This window comes from Sycon ciliatum, chromosome 7 (assembly GCF_964019385.1).
Source record: "Sycon ciliatum chromosome 7, ocSycCili1.1, whole genome shotgun sequence".
In the NCBI taxonomy this organism is placed as follows: domain Eukaryota; kingdom Metazoa; phylum Porifera; class Calcarea; order Leucosolenida; family Sycettidae; genus Sycon; species Sycon ciliatum.
The window spans coordinates 23,380,719-23,397,692 of NC_088649.1; the positions used below are offsets into that span (position 1 = coordinate 23,380,719).

Genomic DNA, 16,974 nt, shown 5'->3' on the forward strand with positions numbered 1-16,974 from the left:
CAGCGACGCTCCAACCACTGAGATAAGGTGTAGCCGTCATCCCAGCTGAGACCGTTCAAAATTTTCTTTAGACTTCGTAACTCACACTTCCTGTGAATCCACACAAGCAGGTGGGACACAACCCTCACTGTGACGCACACACTTCACGTACAGACTGGCACGCGGTGAGCCCCAAGTCATAAAATATTGACTGGTTTGTATCTGTGTTATGTGTGTTCATATAACTGTGCATACAATCCCAGGGCAAGGAGATGCAGGAGATCACCGTCTCGCGAGCACTGCAGCGACGCAACAAGAACCGCCCGCGCCTCCACATCTACGTGGCCGTCATCAACGAACACAAGGAGATGGCCTGGCACATTCGACAGGGCGTGGACGGAATCCTCACGGGAGCAGTCGACACTCTTGCTGTCGTGCACGGTGAGCCTTCAATACACTAGTCAATAGGGCATGAAATGGATGACATCAGAAGTCAAGAAATAACGACGGATAACGACTTCTGGGTGAAATTGGATCCACGCTGCCCCAAGCCAAGGAAAGAATGTGTTCGGGTGATGTGACTGTGCAGAAATTGCGCACCGTTGCACGATGCCTGCTCATACCTTGAAATTAAAGTGCAGCTGTTGTATATGTGTGTGTCCGTGGAGATACGCTGAGCCTGGGCTTAAAACTGTTCCATCACAACCCGATGTGTGCGGCAGTAGTATGGCTGCATCTCCATGGTGATGTTCCCACTTTGCACAGTCATCATTTATGTTCAGTCCCTCTCCACTCTGCCCTCTGCCGGGGAGAACCAGGTGACCAGTTTAGGCACTGTGAGCAAGTACAAGCACCAGTTTATAGGAAAGAAAAAGGACCAAGGAACTAGAAGTTACGCTATAATGTCCACTAACACAACCAGTTACTAAACAATCAGCTCATGCGAATGGACATTATAGCGTAACTTGTTGTTCCTTGGTCGTTTTTCTTTCCTATACATTTATCCTTGACTCTCCATCTGAGTCCACAAGTACAAATGTGTGTTCTGATGTCTCCACCATTCACATGTTCTCCTTGCAGACACTGTGAAGGCATGTGGTAGTGAGAATCGCCCAGCACACTGCACTCCCGGTGGTGGATCATCCACTGGGGAAGTAGATCAGCCAGCTGTCCCACAGCAAGTTGCAGAGCTTGGTCCACCACCGTATATCACCCAGTGTGTCAATACTGATGGGTCGGCAACCGAGCTCAACACGTTCAACAAGGTCAGCATATTCGAGAGGATTTCTGTGTGTGGGGGGGGGGGAGGGGGGGGGAAGGGGGGGGGGAGTGAAAGGGTGGGGAGTAGGAGTCTGTGTACAATGCCCTATTGCTGAACATATGTCTGAAGTGCATGTGCTTGGATGGATATTACACGTTTGCAAATGCCTTATATGAATTCACAGTTGCACCTCTACACAGTAAATCAATGGCGCAAGGCCAATGTGCATGCTCCGGTATTGTACTGTGCACTACCCTCTACCTGTACGGCATCCGAGAGCCCTCATCAGAAAGGATGCATCATGTTGCCATTGGGCTTCTATGTACTTATATGTGTGTGTGTTTTACCGCATGTGTATGTGTATGTGTATGTGTATGTGTATGTGTATGTGTATGTGTATGTGTATGTGTATGTGTATGTGTATGTGTATGTGTATGTGTATGTGTATGTGTATGGGATTTCTAGGTTCTTCGCTGCTGGGCTACATTACTCAAGGTCTGGAGCACTGCTTTGGAGGCCGCGCAAAACTCTGTCCCGATTTTTATTTCGGCAGAATAAACCAAGCAGCTGGGAACATTTCTTGTGTTGTGATGACACCGGCACAACTCAATTTTACGGCTGCACCCTACAGTATTGGCAGGAGTGATAACGGTGCTGCTTCACACTAGCCTGAGCCTTCCATGCCATTCCTAGAGTGATTTTGATTCACTGCGTATCCACCGCATCTTCTATTTTAGCCATGGGGCCGTCTGGTGGAAACAAATGCATTGATAAAATCATCAATAACTGACGGTGTTATGTTGCTTTACCTAGGTTACCATGGTAGCAACATTTATTTTTAGTACTTTCCTGCTGAAAACTGCAATGTGTAATGCCACGCCGCGGTTTCACTTACTGCCAAAGGCAAATCGATGTATGCTGGTTGTTTTTTGGTTCGGTTCGGCTTAACTTTATTATCTCTCTTTTATTCCTTGACTATCCAACTCAGCCAGAGAGACACTTTCTCACTCTCCCCTCTCTTTTTCCCCCTCCGTGTTAGCGTATCTGTGTGGGGGACTAGTACTTTTGTCAATGGCAGCTACCATTATGTTTCATTGCTTTATTAAAACTACAAATAAAACATGTAATACGAACACATGCAGCGCATTGTAGAATGTCAGAGCGTTCTGATTTATTCTTGGCACTAAATCTGGTAAGAAGTCTCAGTCCTTTTTCCTATATACCGGTATCTGCGTTGTGTGTCTTTGGGCTTGCACGGTTTCCGGGCGGCTCGGGATCCAGATCAATCCTATCCACCCATTTTTTTTCTGTGCCTTGTCTGCCATCCTTCAGTCCCCTGCTCCTACCTAGAGCCATGGAAGTCGTCGATATAGCATCATCGATCATTCGGTCGCCGGAAATGTGTCTGATAGAGTGACCTGGCAACAGCTGCCACGGGTAACACGGTCCTGTAACAAACCTGCAAGAAGATTGTAATGACTCACTGGCACATGATCAAACCTATGTACTTGTAAAGTGAAACCTCGAAGAACACTGATAAGACAAACTTTGGCTTTAGAGGAACTAGTAATCGAAACTCGATTGGCTAGATCACTTTGCATTCACTGGGTACATGGATATAATATTATGGATCAGAAGAATCCCCGTTATTGCGAACAAAATTAATATCACCGGGCCCGTGGCGTCCGTCCTAAAGAGGTTTGACCGCGGTTGTTTCCTACGCACAAGTGCTAGTTCAGTCAAAGACTGGTGTGTGCTTCTTGATGATGGCCATTTCCGTCATGTCAGACTGGGATCTCCATTCCAAACTTCGTTTTGAAGTCCACTAGTCTTATACCATGTATACAATACTCAATAGTAACAGTCTCTATGCTCCGAGACTGATTATTATTTTATGAGCTTCTCATGCAACTTTGCAAGTACCATGGCTATAAGACTAGTGGACTTCAAGATAAGGTCACGCGGCTTGTGAAGGTTACGAAGACTGAGCTACACATACAGCCAGACAGTCTGCCACCAGGTCGCAGCTCATACTCAGCTCAGGAGTCATGGCAATGGAGTATAGTCACGTGACATGGCAAAATATTGGCCATGTCACGTGACCATACTCCATTGCCATGACTCCTGAGCTGAGTATGAGCTGCGACCTGGTCCTGGTGCAGTGGTGGCAGACTGACTGGCTGCATGTGTAGAATGAGCTGTGCCTTGTGGAAAAAAAGCTGGGGCCAGACGGATCAATCATCATACATGTACATGACCCAGGGCCATGAGCTGACGGCACTTCGACTTCGAGTTTGACACAGAGCGAGAAAACACGGGCGGACGTCTCTTGCGACCTACTCGAAAGAGCAAAGTCTTCGCTAGGAGCAAGAAGCTGGGGTGCTCTGGATTCAGTCAGGAAGGCCTACATCGGACAGCAAACCGAATGCCGCGCGCATTGCGGCGGCTTGGGACTTGGCGACTGTAAACGGTGGGGGGTTAGCGCTCCTCTCAACAAATTCGGTCATGGAAGCGGAGAACAGTGTGGGCGAGCTGACTCGCAGGCTGGAGGCACTGGAAGAGAAGGTGGGTGGTTATTGCATCGTTGCGCAAGTGTTGCGTTTTCCCTCACTGCAGACAATCGTTTTCCCTTTCGTGAATTACTGAGTAGGGCTACGGAATACTCCACCACTGCAAGAACAGGTTGCCGCTCAACACCGGGAACCTTTCAAATGTTCAGCGCTGAGGAAAATGCTTGTTGTCGAGGACTACCTTTCCCGTCCTCTTGCCCTGTAATATCGAGTGACTATTTGAATAGCTCTGAGCCTCTTTCACCTCACTGTCTCGTATTTATTTTAATATCCAAAAATAACGCGTCCGAGCGTTGCCGCAATGAGCTAGAGGAGATACCGATAGCCTTACATAATTATTGCTCAGTGACTAAACATGGTAAATGAATGGTGAAAGATGCTAAGCTCTTTTGTCAGTGGGACTGGGCCATGGGACATACGATAGAACATACACGAAAGTATGTAACTACTGTTGTGTACATTGATATCCTGTGGAATGACTGGGGGCGGCGCCCTTGACTGCCTTAGCGCTTGCACGCACTGTACAAGCAGTTCATGTACACACCGCCAAAAAGGACCAGCAGTGCTCACGGCTGCAAGGCCAGTGCTCACGGCTGCAAGGCCAGTGCTCACGGCTGCAAGGCCAGCGCTCCGACGCCGCTTGACTTCTCAACGGATTTCATTGTCCACTACAGTAGGTGTGTTGGGACTTGGGAGTGCTAAACTTCATTTTGGAACCGCAGCATACTGTTCAATAGATGAAGTGCGTGCGATTCAGGGGCGTCGGAAGGGTAAATTCGTGGCGTACGGTTAGCCATCTGATTTACAATTAACTTGTTAGGAGAGGGCTTTGCTGAAAATTTTCGAAATTTTTAGAGTCCCAAATCAGTGCATTTGATTGATTCACAGGGTACCCGGGGCAAAGAGTGTGCTACGGGCAATACCGTAGTGACCGTAGCTTGTCCGACGCCCTTGCGATAGCATCATCAGTTCATATACTTAGGAATTGGCAAAGGGGCCGAAACAGCGATGCGCTAGCTCATGTAAAAACATGGAACCCGCCGACTCGCCACCACGACATCATTTCGCATCACGTGTACTTTGGCTCAAAGTTATCTTTTCAACTCTGTTGCCTGATAATTGTACATGTACTGATACCATTACCCTCATAGTAGGAATTAGCCTGGGTCCACTTCTGGGATGCGCACATACGGGAATAAAATACACAGTGTTGCGCAACAAGATCCGACCTCACGAATACCATATGGCGCATCACGCCAGCACACCGACCCGTGTTCGCAGGCCTGCGGGCTGCACAATGCCCCGTGCGATACTGACTCAACCAGTTCTGCTTTGCATGCAGTGACAACCCAGTGCTAGTTTTTTTTCATGAAGTAGCAAACCAATCAACTGCTGTAGTCACTGTTGTAGTGTCACTTTTAAACCACTCCATACAAAAAATAAAACTTTTAAACCACTCCATACAAAAAAATAAAACTTTTAAACCACTCCATACAAAAAAATAAAACTTTTAAACCACTCCATACAAAAAATAAAACAGCATCTCTACTGGCTCGCTCGCGAAGGCGGGACAAACTTCTTGTGTGCTCCAGATGCCAGTCGTGAGTCCGTAGAGTGTCAGCCAGTCAGCATGAAGCGCAAGCTTCAACATTAGCAGCATCTAGCTTTAAAAAAAAGAAGAAGGCTGCTAATTATACGAATAAGCGGCGCGGAGGCAATAACTTCATAATGGCAATCAGCAGAATCAGCGAAGCGGACATTGGACGTAGTAATCAACAAAAATAAAATATGGATAAGGTTGTGTGCTTCGCTGATTCTGCTGATTGCCATTATAAAACTACCAATTATTTAAACAAGCGGCAAATCGTCCTTTTCGCCATGATGTACCGTAAAGTTGCGGATAAAAGCCGGGTTTGCATACAAGGACATCGCGGATAGAAGCCTGAAAATCAAACGGGTCAAATGCATATAAGCCTGTCGCGCGTAGAAGCCTGGCTTCTATGCAAGCGCGGATCGGGTGGGTCAAGAGTGCACGCGCTATGTATGGTGCATAGTAAAACTGCCGCCATACCGGTAGTCAGTGGTAGATCTACGCATGTCGCGCGTACTTGAACAAGTAGACGCCTGGCATACAAGCCTGGCAAACATATCAGTGGTGCATATAAGCATGGTTTGCATACAAGCCTGGTATGCATTAAAGCCTGATGCAGAAAGCGGCTTATGTGCTTATAAGGCCGGCTTCCCGGCTTAACGGTAGTTACATTTTTCCCCTTGTTAAGCTCATCCTGCTGCTTGTTATTCTTCGATTGAATACTGTTTATACATGTGTACGTTCAGTACTGTTGAATCGGACAGCCGATTTTCATTGTATGTGTCACCATAATATTAATTAACTGGTTTTGAGGGAATGAGACAAGCGGGAAATAATATTAATTATTATTATTATCATTATTAGTAGAAAGGAAAAGGACATATGGAAACGAGTTAAGAGTAACTCATCGTCCAGTAACAATCGACATTCTTTGTTCCATTGGGACTGTAGCTTGTGCTCGCTTTCGTTTCGCTTGCCTTTCCCTCTTTGGTCTTTCCATAACCTTGAACCTTCCAAGTTGGAAGGCTGTCGGTTAGCGGAGATGTGTTGAAGTTAGGTGTCAGGACGTCGAATGTCTCAGTACTCTGTCAGTTTTGTGCCTAGTTGTTGCACTTTCTGACTGTATTATAGTATCTAGTTACAGTGATGGAGAGTTACTCTTAACTCGTTTCCATATGTCCTTTTCCTTTCTATTAATCTTTTATTATTGGCTCAACACCCGAGTTTCAAATTATCATTATTATTTATTCATATTTTAATAGGGCATTCCCAAATTATCACTTTCGTCTGCAGGTGCGGTCGAAGGATGACGAGCTCCTGGTGCTGCGTTCGGCCATCGCCAACCTGACACGGCGCTTGAACACCTGTGAAGAACAGCTGCAGTCTAACACCAAGTCACCAAAACCAGCTGGCCGTGCTGGGGTGGAGGCAAGGCCACACACATCCACGGGCACATCCTCAACTACCGGCGCTAGTAGATCCGAGCAGCGGCCCGCATCGTCAGCTGCGCGCGGTTAGTGCTGCTCATGTTTTCATGACAACCGGGGTATTGAGGATTTTCCTGAGGTTTGAATAGTTTGCAGGCAACCTGCGTACACACAAGAGAGCACTGCATTTCACACAAATACATTAGAAGTGTTGTTTCAACGTTTCGGTCTCCATGACCATCATCAGGAATTTTTCCTGAGGTAACTACTTATTATTGTTATACCTGGCTGTGTGGTGTGACAAGGAGATGTTCGTTGCATACTCAACAGTCCCACGAAGCCAGAATTGGCTCTGTGTGTATGGACCTCTGTACGTGCTAGTACAGGACAGTGTTTCAAATAGGAACAAGTTGACAGCAAGATTGTGTAGACCCAAAGCAATCATCAGTGTGGATTGTTCACTAGAAGTATGTTTTTGGAAGGAAGCTGGCATGTTGAAATTTGCTCTGAGGCCAGAGTCGATCGAACTGAGTCACTCCTTTGGCCGCTTTTTTGTAAGTTGCGCGATTTTTCGTTTCAAATTTTTGTGTCACGGAGGTTGCTCCAAGCAGGAACAGTTCCGGGAGTCCACGGCAAGTTCACCCCGAGTTCTGAAATAAGTTTATTGCTATCGCTCCATGATGGCCAGTACAGAGAAACAATAAGCATTCTGTGTGCTTCCATTTGTTTTCATTGGTATATGGTCCTTTATTGGCGAGAGGCAAGCCGCTGTGACAAGAAGTTGATTTTTCGAAAGACGTTAAACTCAAGTCGCAAGGCGAAGCAACACGCCACAAATGCACGTGCTTGGTATGGCGCTTCTAGTTATCGCAGAACCATGAACTTTTGGCTCGGAGTAAAACACATCGTAGTCTCACTGGGACACATGTTTTTTTCTAACCATCAAAATAGCAAGAGAAAAAGTGAATTTTGAGTCAGTTCTGGTTTGCGACATGTGTCCAATTTGCGACACCCTCCTCTACTATGTACCGCAGATCACTGGCTAGAGCCAGTCCTAGTCTTCAAGAAACGTCTCCAAATGATAAAGTGTGCATGCTGCCCCCAACCCCACCCCTACCGGAGATTACACACACACACACACACACACACACACACACACACACACACACACACACACACACACACACACACACACACACACACACACACACACACACACACACACACACACACATACACACACACACACATACACACACACCTGTGGCTCCTTCGTGCTACATAATGAAGTGCATTGCCATGACAATGCACTACTGCTGATAATACAAGATTAAAGATCTTTTCTACCGAATGCTGTCTATTCTTGCAGTTTCCCGTCCACCGACCGGTCAGGGTCCACAAGCGCCCAGCCCTGGGCCAAATCGACGCCAACTTCCCACGCCGGGACAGCCGCGTCAGCTTCCCACCAGTCCCAGACAGACGGCAACGTCGCTGGCACGCGTCAGCAACAGCCCGTCTATGTCACGTCGCCACACTTCGCCAGCGCTGCATGGTAAGCCGTCCACCTCCACCTCGGCGTCATCCTCGACGTCTGCATCGTCGTCGACGGGGTCGCACAGGGACACAGGCAGTAGTAGTGGCAGTGCACATCCGCCTGGTGCTATCCACACGACCGACACCATGCCATCGCCCAGACTGATCCGGTGAGTCTGCTCTTGCATTCTGGAGCGTCCTAGCACCGTTTGTAGTGAGTTGGGGGTTGAGAGAGTGCTCAATGCATTTGGATGCACAGCCCTCATACACACACCGGGACAGCGGGGAGCAAATCAAACTGTAGTGTGAAAACTCTAAGTCACAATTACACTACTTTCTCTGTATGTGCGCGGTTATCTTTTAGTTCCACCCCACCGGCTATGCAGTTTTACAATACCGATACTGTTGGACCATTTGGGGTAGAAAATGTGTGTGGTATGTGAAATTTGAAACCAACACGGGCTGTACCAGGCCACCCATTGATACAGGGAATGATGCCTGGATTGGAAATAGCGTGCTGTCCAATTTGGCAGATGTTCTCAGTGGTATATTGGCAGGTACCGAGGGCACTAAACCTGAAAGCAGAACCAACTACCGTACTTTACGTTATACGCCGTACTGGAGTATACGCCATACACAGATTTTTCCTCACAAAATAGTAAACACAGACATCTACCCTGTTCTTAACCCTCGTAGTATAAGACACACACACACACACACACACACACACACACACACACACACACACACACACACACACACACACCGACCGACTCTTTTTGGGTGATTTAGTGGTGTTTAAAGTGCGGCTTACACTCCGGAAAATACGGTAGTAAAGACAGGGCTGTTCTCTCGTTCTGCCTCCCCCATTTATCTCTCTTGCTCTTGCTCTCCCACTCTCTCTTTCTGTTTCCCTCCCTCTCTGTCTCTCTCTCTCTCTCTCTCTCTCTCTCTCTCTCTCTCTCTCTCTCTCTCTCTCTCTCTCTCTCTCTCTCTCTCTCTCTCTCTCTCTCTCTCTCTCTCTCTCTCTCTCTCTCTCTCTCTCTCTCTCTCTCTCTCTCTCTCTCTCTCTCTCTCTCTCTCTGTTGTTTCAATTGTTCTGTGTCCACTCTACTTGACTACACACAGACATGGTCCAGCAGGTCATTCTGGTCGGCGGAAGGCTGGCAGGTGAGTACCGAGGCATGTAGTGTGTACAGTGAGAACTGCACTTCCCTATGATGTGCAGTTGAGACCGCATCAAGACACCACCTGGTCAATACTAGACTCAGTAGATCACGGGGTGTCAACAGCGGCCTTCTCAAAGACTAGGGGTGTGCACGGGTAGTCGGGTACCGGTGCTACCCGTGAGGACCTCGGGTAGACGGGTACAGAATTATTACCCGAAAACCCGAAGTCGCAGATGACATCATGTACAGTGCACGTGTACAAATTCATGTAATACTCCGCATGTCTACCCAGTGTGTAAGGGAAGGGGTGCATTGTGGTGTTACCATGGAAACATTACCCGATAGGGTACCCGTGCTACCCGTGGAAAACTACCCGAACCCGATACCCGGAGAAAATGCTACCCGACTCAGCGCTATCGAAGACCACTGGTCAAGAGAGGGCCGCGAAAATGCACCACACCTGCACTGCTGCTATACTTGCCCCAGCACTCTCATTCAGTGCAGAACAAGAACATGGCGGCACTGAGGGTGTTTTCAGTCCGGAGCTTGAAAGCCGAATGACACCTTAACATACAGTAAAACCTGCACTCACCAGACGCTCTTGGTGCAGCGGAAACTGTCCCGATATGACAGGATTCCACTTAATCCAGGGATGCGCGTTCAATCCGCAGCACTTTGGTGTATGGAAATTTGTCCGGCCAATACAGGATTCCGTTTGGTACAGGATCTGGCAAACCCCGATTCTGCTGTACATGTACCGAATTTGCGGGAGTGTAGTGCGCCCTTTGAAGGCACTACTGCTGGCCCCAAATCGCTGTTGCACACTATGCTCCAAATATGGAAAAAAATAAGATACTGAAAATGTACTTCGAAAAGTAGTGCAATGCATCTAACTGTTACAACGTGTGCCACCTCTGACCCTCCGCAAACCATCTGCATGCACTTTTTTTATGACAATGGTGGCACTATGGTGCTCTCTTTATGATTAATAATGCTCTATAATCTAGGCTGCGCCTTATACTCTGGATATGCCTTGAATTGCTGAAACATTGCTTACAAGTGGGGATGCGCGTTATACTCCGGCAAATACGATATTTCAAATTTCAATATTCTTCTTCTCTGCTTCTGCTGCCATTTCTCTCCCGTTGACAGCAGTTCTCAACTCGTACCGTCATCATCCGCATCATCCACCACTACCATGACTACCGGACCGCCAAAGGTGGACAGCAGCGATTCCACCGTTCGCATGTATCTGCGCGGCCGGCCGCTGGTGTTCCACGCTCCGTCTGACTACCCGCTAGCTGCCATCGAGCATCCGCAGAAAGCGCCGGCGGAGCAGCTGGAACTTGAATGGGTGTATCCTCTCAAACAATGCTTCATTAGTGGCACTGTCCCACACGCGGAGAGGACAAAACCACTCAACATTGGTTGCTAGTCCGAGTTTATACCTAAAAACCACTGAAGATTGGTTGGTACTCCAACCCCCCCCCCCCCCAAACCAATCAAGATTGGTGGCTAGTCCAAGTTGTATGCCTAAACTCACTCAAGATCAGTAGCTTGTAATCATTTCCATCCCAAATAAGAGTAGGGCACAGTGTGGTGTTCTGTGCCATGTGCAGTTGAACATACGACTGCATACAGTACTATCGGTTGCCGAAGCACTGGGGGTTAGCCTCCTAGCAGTATACCGTTCTCATGTTCAAGTATTACAGTCTATGTACACGTGAGTCACCGTGTATACATTAATGTGCTGTGCTTGGTGAAATCCTTGGCTGGTTGTTCTTCGGCGCCCGCGGCAGTACATGTACTGTACTTAGGCCACCCTTTCTTTTTTCGTTGTTTAACGTCCGCGCCCGCGTACCTTTTTGCCTCCGACCGGAAAAAAAAACAAGAAAGTAGTAGTACCAATAATATGCGAAGTTGTAAATACATGATTAGTTTCACAGTGTGCCGATCATGACCTTAAACTTATAATCTTGCCTCCCGGGCATGCCTTTGTAATTGTCTTGTGTTCTTTTTCTTTTTTTGTTGGCTTTTAAATATCGTACGGTGTGTGCCCTAGTAAAAATTCAGATGTAATGAATTCATGACATGCTAACTCCATGCTATGTACCTGTTTTGTTGGATTCATCAGGCATGTGCTCCAATGTACCATCAAAGAGTGGTGTTCTATGCCTGCAAGTGCCGTTAGACCCAGAAATAGTGTATAATATCACATGCTTACTGGTCAAAATGTTTGACTGGGGTTTCCAGTTTTTGGAATGGGCTTTTGTTTTTTTTCCGCCCTCCCGCGTACCTTTTCGCGAAAAAAAGGACGTTAAACAATGAATTAACAAAGGGTGGCCTTATCTTAGGTTCCTTGACTTTAGGACACCAGTTACGGGTACCGAGGTCGAGACTGTCGCAGCAACCTGCACGTGCTCTCTTCCGGCGAGATCCTCTACTTCATGGCAGCCGTCGGTGTGGTGCTGAATCGGCTGACGCGTACACAGCGTCACTATCGACAGCACACCGATGACATTAAAGTGTAAGTGAACACTATCATAGCTCAGGGTTCTAGCCTGGTAAAATAGAAAGGGGAGAGGGGGCAGGGGAAACAATACCCCGTAACCCATTTTCCATTCTCAAGAATTGCCTTGACACCCAAAATGCAGCGTACCCGACTTCACCCCACCCAAGACAAGTGTGCTTTTATCAACCCTCTGGTATTGACTATCGACTGCATTTTCATAAAATGACCTGAAAAGCAGCAAAATCGACAAATGAGTAGGGAGGGGGGTGGGGCGCCATTTTTTTCACACGGGTGCTTAGTCAGAGCTTTTGGGATAGACGAGGTTGGAAATAACAAATTTGTACTTTCACTTTTTTCCTGTTGTGACAGAATGGCGATGCATCCGAACGGCATTATTGTGGCTACTGGCCAGGGCACGACTCATGATCGTGCTCAAGGAAAGGTACAATCTATGGTTCATCTCTGTTTTACTTTCTCTTTTCGTTCACATCCCTCTTGATATTTGTACTTTGTACTGTTCTGGCAACGAAATGAAATAATAAGAACCAAACCAAACCAATGGCTGCACTGCTGTCACATTCGGCCTGCCGTCCTTGCTCAGGTCCGGGTGGCATGCCCTGAACTGGCAACAGGGCATGCTCACGGTGTGAATATGTGCTGTCCACTGCTTTGCTTTCGTTGCTCTGCATGCAGTGTCCTTTTGCTAGTCCTGTGTGAACTGGGCCATGCACTGGAGCAAATTCCTGCCTTGCCTACGTGTATAAGCCTGGATTTCATTTCTCACAATAGCAAACTGCATGTCTGAGATTTTGCTAGAGCTGCTGTAGCAAAATCTCAGACACAAAATAAAGCAGAAGACCTCAACGTGCATGCCTTGTGTGTAGTTGCAAACCAGCGATGCCATTATTATTTCTATGCTTCCTATGGAGTAACAAACGGGTGCTTGTTATCTTACTCCATACAGACAATTTCCAGTGATGATGTGATTGCATGATATGCACAGGTCCTTACTTTTAGACTTGAAATACCATGCTCAGAGGCGATTTTCACAACGGCAATCGATTCGCATGGCAGGATGCACGTACAGTACCTGTAGTACAAAACAGTTCACGGAATGCCACGGCATGCACTTCCACCCCCAGCCCCCTCACGGCACCGGGACCGTACCGGGATAGCTCGCCGGATACATTCGCGCAAACACATGAGTAAATGTTACTGAACCTCCATGGCAGCATCACGCACGGGATGAATCCTGCCGTCGTGTGAATCGCCTCTTAGCACGTATAACTACAGGGTCACAATGGTGGCGATGTGACTTTTTTTTATTTGCTCTTTTCCCTGATGCTGGCAGGCTCACGTTCGAGTCTGGAACTCGGAGACGCTGCAAACGCTGGCCGTGGTCGGTGAAGGCAGCTTTGAGCGTGGACTTTGCTGTATTGGATTCTCACAACGGGTAGGTGTACTCCAAAGTATTTGTAATTAGGCCGTGTGTGTGTGTCTAGACCGTAATACTATGTAACCCAAGAGAAAATAATTCATTCTGCTTGGATTTTCAGATTTATGCTCTTTCAGTGGCTTTCGCTGGCCTGCGTGGGTTTGTGAGATCGTTCATCTCCTGATGAAAAAATGAAACAATTTTGACCGTTGTTTCCCCTATCCATTTAGTCACGACACTCCACTGTTGATTGTGACTAGAAAACATTCTGGGCATGAAACTACTTGGGTTGGAATGTTTCTGATATGAGTGCGCACTTTATCATTGCCATACGACAAATTTGATGTGTGTGTTTTGCAGAAATCCGGCAGCCTGCTATTTGCAGTGGACGAAAGCAACGATCACCTACTCTCGATATGGGATTGGAATCGTGGCAAGAAGCTGACCGAAGCCAGGGTAAGATGGAGTGCTGAGACACATTTCTGACATACACTCATGCTTATGAAGCACACTGAAAGTTCAGTACATTGTACCCTCTTAGCTAAATAAAATAGAAATAAAAGAGAAATAAAATAGAAATCGGTTCTTTTTACTCTCTTTCTCACTCCTATGTGCAGCCACACCATGCCTGCTTACACCCCTAACACACCTCACTCCCCCCCCCCCCCACACACACGCATAGACACGCACGCATATATACGCACGCATACACACACACACACACACACACACACACACACACACACACACACGCATACACACACACACACATACACACACACACACACACACACACAAACACACTACTACTACTACTACTACTACTACTGTAGCTTGGTTGCCACAAGGGCCACACCACTCCGAAAGGAGCCAGAGTCATTGTCAGGAGCAGAAACGAAGATGACAACTCAGGTCACTCTGTCGACGGAACTGACGGTTGCAGCGAGAACAGCGAACACCGTACGACGCTCTATCAGACTTGGTTGCTCGATGGCCACGGTCGCACTTGTGACGTCTGAAACCAGGCACTGACTTGAACTGCCGATTGCATGTCACACACAAGAGAGAAGCTGGGACGTTGAGCGGAATAGGTGATGCCGGCGCGGACGCTTCCGATGGTTCCAGGGGCAAACAATGATGTACACGCAAGCCACCACGAGAGTGAAACCACCTCCTGCATGTACCACACTGCACAGCACCACGCTGTTCCTGGATGGGGAGACTTCGTTCTGCGCTACACTTGTGTCGTGCTTTGTCACCTGGCCGACGAAACGAACGGTGGCAGATAAGACAGTTCACCCGTTGAGATTGGTCATGGGAAGGACCGCCGAGGCTCGGCCCAACGGCAGACACCCGCCAGGCAGATCGATCCTGAGCAATCCCATACCAAGCTAGATGTTCAATGCCGATGGGCCTAAGATCAGCCGAAATCACATCCCTCCAGCGACGACGGGGACCACACGCAGGCCGAGGCGACGGTAGGAAGCCAAGCAACAGCTGCTTGGGCACACGAACATCCGACATGCGGGCCACATGGCCAAGCCATTCAAGCCTCCGCTTCCGAAGCCGGGAGGACAATAGCGATGGATCACCCCACATCTCTCGGAGCTGCTCATTGGTGATGCGTTCCTCCCACTGTTGTGTTCGCGAAACACACAAGATGCTACGGATGCATTGGTGGTGGAAACTATCGAGGCGCCGGAGGTCACCCTGCAAAGGGCACCAGCACTCCGAAGCATACAGTAGCACTGTCATCACACAGGCGTTATACAATCGGCGCTTCACATGGAGTGAAAGATCACGATTAGCAAACACATCCTGGAGCGATCCAAAGGCACGCGAGGCGAGTGACAAACGCCTCGAAACGTCTCCTGCAGAACGCGCATCCGGAGTGATGACAGAACCCAGATAAACGAAGAAGGAAACATTTTCCACCACCTGTCCATGAAGCGGAATGCCAGTAGTGTCAACTGAAGTAACACCAACACCAGCCACCATAAACTTGGTCTTGGGTATACTCACAGTGAGGCCAAATTCAGCAGAAACATCCTGGAACGCCGTCAAGGCCAACACAGCATGCTCCCGCGAACCAACTACAAAGTTTGCATCGTCCGCATACTCAACATCAACAACAGCGGTCTGCTGAAAGGTACGGGTTCGTCGTGCTGGGTTGAATAACTGGCCATCCAAGCGATAGTGAAATTGGATGCCAATGTCTTGGTCACGATCAGCGAGAACAGACCGCCAACGTTCAACCACCAGAGCCAGATAGAGGTTAAAGAGGATTGGGGCCATTACACACCCCTGCCTCAGGCCGTTCTCCACACGAATTTCATCCGTGACACCTCCAGGCACACGCACCTCCGCCACCATGCCATCATGAAATGACTCAATGACCTTGAGGAGAGTCGGAGGAATACCAAGGACAGAAAGAGCACGATACAGTGCAGCCCTAGGCACAGAATCATATGCCTTTCTCAAGTCCACGAAGATACAAACTATTTTTGTATGATGCTCGTATGCCTTTTCCACCAGTTGCCGGACAGTAAACACAGCGTCAGCACAGCCACGGTTGGGTTGAAATCCGCACTGAGACTCCGGGAGGAGATGCTGGGCCCTAGATTGAAGGCGGTTCTGTATCAAGCGACCAGCCATCTTGCCCACCACCTCCAAAAGAGAGATCCCACGCCAATTGTCACAGAGCGATAGATCTCCACGCTTTGGGATTGGCACCAGCTGGGCATTCCGCCACTCCTGAGGAACACCACCTGTGGACCAGACAGTCAAAAGCAAGGCCAGCAAACATTCATGCAGCTCACTGGAGCCATACTTCACAAGTTCGGGCAGGATCCCCGATGCGCCAGCTGCCTTGCCATTAGCCATTGCACGTATAGCTCGACCAACTTCCTCAGGAGATGGAGGGATGGCGAGCTCCTCGTCGATGATACAGTGCATGGCATGGTAGTACTTGATACCAAGTTGTGTGAAACGTGTCTAAGACAGAGTTATGTCGCATGTAAAGGTAGTCATCTTGACCAGGTTCATTTGACTGTAGATAACACTGTAGTGAGTGTAGAGTGTATTTGTATCGTGATCCGTATGTCCTACCATAAGTAGTACTCCTATTGACGTGTGTATATGTAACAGGCGCATGGTGATGCGATCCTGTGCGCGTCCTTTTTCGCCAGCGGACGACCGTTTTGAAGGTCCCATGAGTGGTCGTCTTAGACAGATGTCACTGTAGTGAATGCAGAGTATCTGTGTATCATGATCTGTATGCTGTATGAATGTCCTACCATAACTAGTACTCCTGTTGACGTGTGTGCATGTGCCAGGCGCATGGCGATGCGATCCTGTGCGGATCCTTTTCGCCGGCGGACGACCGTACTATTGTGCTCACCGGCAAACAGCATGTGACGTTTTGGACGCTGGACGGTGGCAAGTTGACAAAGCGATCCGGCTTGTTTGAGGTGAGTGCAACAAGCCTCAATTTTCAT

At 48.2% G+C, this 16,974-nt stretch overlaps 2 protein-coding genes across 3 annotated transcripts in view; both read left to right on the forward strand.

The window, feature by feature from the left end:
• The window catches only part of LOC135821190 (uncharacterized), a 20,023-nt gene extending 17,563 nt beyond the window's left edge, over positions 1-2,460 (forward strand). The window contains exons 7-9 of the mRNA XM_065334258.1: positions 243-420; positions 1,060-1,244; positions 1,706-2,460. Of these exons, the coding sequence (XP_065190330.1) occupies positions 243-420; positions 1,060-1,244; positions 1,706-1,798 (456 nt within the window). The 3' untranslated portion in view covers positions 1,799-2,460. The remainder of the gene's footprint in view (positions 1-242; positions 421-1,059; positions 1,245-1,705) is intronic.
• Positions 2,461-3,544: 1,084 nt separating this feature from the next.
• Positions 3,545-16,974, forward strand: part of LOC135821192 (echinoderm microtubule-associated protein-like 2) — a 32,722-nt gene continuing 19,292 nt past the window's right edge. Inside the window, exons 1-10 of one of the 2 annotated variants that reach the window (XM_065334260.1) lie at positions 3,545-3,805; positions 6,695-6,914; positions 8,198-8,531; positions 9,490-9,531; positions 10,683-10,886; positions 11,908-12,057; positions 12,412-12,484; positions 13,394-13,495; positions 13,838-13,933; positions 16,813-16,947. In XM_065334260.1, the coding sequence (XP_065190332.1) occupies positions 3,746-3,805; positions 6,695-6,914; positions 8,198-8,531; positions 9,490-9,531; positions 10,683-10,886; positions 11,908-12,057; positions 12,412-12,484; positions 13,394-13,495; positions 13,838-13,933; positions 16,813-16,947 (1,416 nt within the window). In that variant the 5' untranslated portion in view covers positions 3,545-3,745. The remainder of the gene's footprint in view (positions 3,806-6,694; positions 6,915-8,197; positions 8,532-9,489; positions 9,532-10,682; positions 10,887-11,907; positions 12,058-12,411; positions 12,485-13,393; positions 13,496-13,837; positions 13,934-16,812; positions 16,948-16,974) is intronic. The other variant, XM_065334261.1, reaches the window with a different exon arrangement.